This window comes from Perkinsus marinus (genome assembly GCF_000006405.1).
Source record: "Perkinsus marinus ATCC 50983 genomic scaffold scf_1104296949592, whole genome shotgun sequence".
Classification (NCBI taxonomy): domain Eukaryota; phylum Perkinsozoa; order Perkinsida; family Perkinsidae; genus Perkinsus; species Perkinsus marinus.
The window spans coordinates 128,350-131,145 of NW_003209868.1; the positions used below are offsets into that span (position 1 = coordinate 128,350).

Here is a 2,796-nt window from a genome sequence, read left to right on the forward strand (position 1 = left end):
GGCATATCTGTACAGTGAGGATCGTCACTAGTGAGTGTGACTGACCAACTCTTTGTTACTTCTCATGGATGATTGTTATGACGGCCCGGTGTAGAGCAAATATCGTCGAGAAACGGCCTGCGAAAACGGGTGGTCTTGGGGGCATCTATTTTTCTTCCCATAACTACTAGTGTGTATCGGTCTAACCTTCGCTCGGGTAGAGGGGTATATGATAGTGTTCGGATGGTTTGTCGTGTAGTGTTCATCATCAGCATACCTCGTTTAGATACAACCGATGATAAGCGGCTCCGTAACTTGCGTAAGAAGCTGAAGGAGGTGACGGCATTGAAGGCTCTTCCTCGTAAGGCCCTTCATCTTGTGCTGCTAGTTGCTACTGTAATGGCCTCGCGTGTCAGCTGATTCCCTGAACGAGGCACAGATGAGTAAGATTGCCAATGAGGGGAACCTCATGGAAGAGATCAAGGAGATTGAGGCACGTCTTGGATAATTATGAGACCCGCGATAGAGTTCATAAGGCAGTTCTCATTATCCTCTGTTACTGTTGTTAAGAAGAATCATACAGTTTCTCCGAGACTTACGTGGCCATCGTGTTGCTAGTGGTAGAGCAGGAAACATTTATACTATAAATATATAGTATGAGTAGTCGAAAAATAGGTATAATTAGAATTACACTGTAGATATATGGATGCATGAATATTATAGTAAATTGTGGTATGTTCAGGGATGAAATACTATGATGGAGTTTCACCCGTGAAACCTATTTCACCACTACTGCAAACCGCGAATTTCGCGTTCTTTACCGAGTGTAACGCCACTTCGCGTGAAACAGGTGAAACTCCAATGATATACGATTATACAATGTTACATATAAATGGAGTATACTATAGCTATATATAAAGATATTACTATTATATGCGTATATATACTAAACTGTCTCTGGAGAATTTCTCGGTGGCCGACGAGTTGATATTTAGGGCGTCTGGGGGTCACTCGGAAACGTATTGTGGATAACGAGTGTTCAGTTGGTTTGAATGGCGGCTGCTTCCGAGAACAGGTCGTCGGCGTCAGTGCATGTTTATCTGCCGGGGGACACGGTGTCGATAGAGGCTGGTGTGGTGTCAAGCTGTGATCCCAATTCGGTCGGGTTCGGGATAAGACTGGATGAGGACTGTCCAAAAGCTGCTGTGGCTGGTAATAATATTCTCTAAGGAGGAACCCCATTAGTTTGGAAAGCCTCGGTAATTTTTCAGGTTTGCTCTCAGTGGAGTCCGCGGTATCAGATATCCCATGTATTGACAATACGCGAAAACGAGTAGGTTAATGTGGTAGGCGATGGTCGTGTCTGATCTCTGTGTGTGATCAGTACATTCCGAGAAGAGGTGACATGGTGCTCGGTGTGGTAGTGCAGCGTACTGCCGAATACTACAGAGTTGACATCAATGGCCCGACGGGAACTGCCAACCTACCGACTCTGGCATTCAACGGGTAGTGACGGCGAAGCATTGAAATCATTGTTGATCATTACTTTCAGTGCCACCAAACGTCACAAGCCGAATCTTAGTCCGGGCGATCTCGTGTACTGTCACGTCACTGTAGCTGATCGGGACTTGGACGTGGAGCTGAGCTGCGTTGATCCCAGCACAACTAGAGACTGGACACACAAGGACGTGTAGTAGATCGTAAGAGGAAAACCTTTAGAAGGCCGAATCGTCAGATACTTTGGGCACCTCGCTCCTGTCGATGGTTGCTGTGGATTACAGGCGACGGTTCCTTTGTGGCAGGCGAAATCACTACAGGCTACTAATTCTACTGTTATGGCCAGTCTCGGGCGACATTTTGTAGCACTGTATGATCGCTCCTCTGCTCACATGTGTGCCGCAGGTCTTCGAATCTGCTATTGGTGTGAACGGCCGTTGTTGGATATCAGCAGCTGCTCCGAACGTTGCTGTGATGGTAAGTAGGATATTGTCAGGCAGCCATAAGCTCAGTCAAGTAGGACTTACCCACGTAGTGTGAGCTTGAATGAAACTTCTGCAGGCTCATATGGAAGCTATGTGTTCTAAGATGGCGAAGCAACTTGCTTGATGAACAGTATCACTGTGACGTGTCAATAGTACCAACGATTTCCACACAGTTATTTCGAGACGGGTTGAAGTGGCTCCCGGATATTTCAACAGTGTTTCATCCATTCAAAATGCCGCACTGTTGCAGTAATGAAAAAGTTACCTCCCAGATGAGCTGCATTTTCATCGTCTCATGTCTGGTGACTGCCACCGGAGAACAAGTCACCGGGTGACTTGCTGCTGCTTTTACTAAGTATATCGGACCAACAAATTCACGTCCAGTGGTGGCTTGCCTGAGTTCTACTCCGAAGCTCGAAGTCACTACCGTAGATGAGGCGGGTCGGTATGAAGGAGCAGTTGATATACTCAGCAATTTGGCTTTGGGGTTTGTTCAGTTGATTGTGCATCTCGTGGACCGTTGTTAATCGTCACAGCACACAAGACGAGTATCTCGCGATCGGGCCGAAGAAATCAATTTGAAGGTAAGTGACATAGAAATGATTGGATCATTGCTATTCTCAAGACGTCTGATAATTTCTCAACTCTTTGATCTCCGGATCACGGATCAAGTTTTTTCTTGAGAATCATGGGTCAAGATCAAAAACGAGGCTCACATGGGATACATATCGCAGGTCAGGAATCATGATCAACAGTCAAGGGTCGATCATGATCAGGGTCAGAGGTCACGGATCAACATCACGAATCACTGATCTAATTCACGCGTCTCGGATCG

The 2,796-nt window shown here is 46.3% G+C and overlaps 2 protein-coding genes across 2 annotated transcripts in view; both read left to right on the forward strand.

The window, feature by feature from the left end:
• Positions 1-487, forward strand: part of Pmar_PMAR018242 (conserved hypothetical protein) — a gene marked incomplete at both ends in the record, with an annotated part of 3,499 nt that extends 3,012 nt beyond the window's left edge. The window contains 3 exons of the mRNA XM_002778399.1: positions 95-129; positions 252-340; positions 396-487. Coding sequence (XP_002778445.1) covers positions 95-129; positions 252-340; positions 396-487 — 216 coding nt within the window. The remainder of the gene's footprint in view (positions 1-94; positions 130-251; positions 341-395) is intronic.
• A 544-nt stretch (positions 488-1,031) lies between these two features.
• Pmar_PMAR018243 (Exosome complex exonuclease RRP40, putative) lies at positions 1,032-2,085 on the forward strand (the record flags this gene model as incomplete). The annotated part of the gene is made up of 7 exons (XM_002778400.1): positions 1,032-1,191; positions 1,251-1,312; positions 1,364-1,485; positions 1,532-1,669; positions 1,715-1,838; positions 1,882-1,992; positions 2,038-2,085. 7 exons carry the CDS (start codon positions 1,032-1,034, stop codon positions 2,083-2,085), a joined length of 765 nt encoding a protein of 254 aa, XP_002778446.1.
• Between the last annotated feature and the right edge of the window lie 711 nt (positions 2,086-2,796).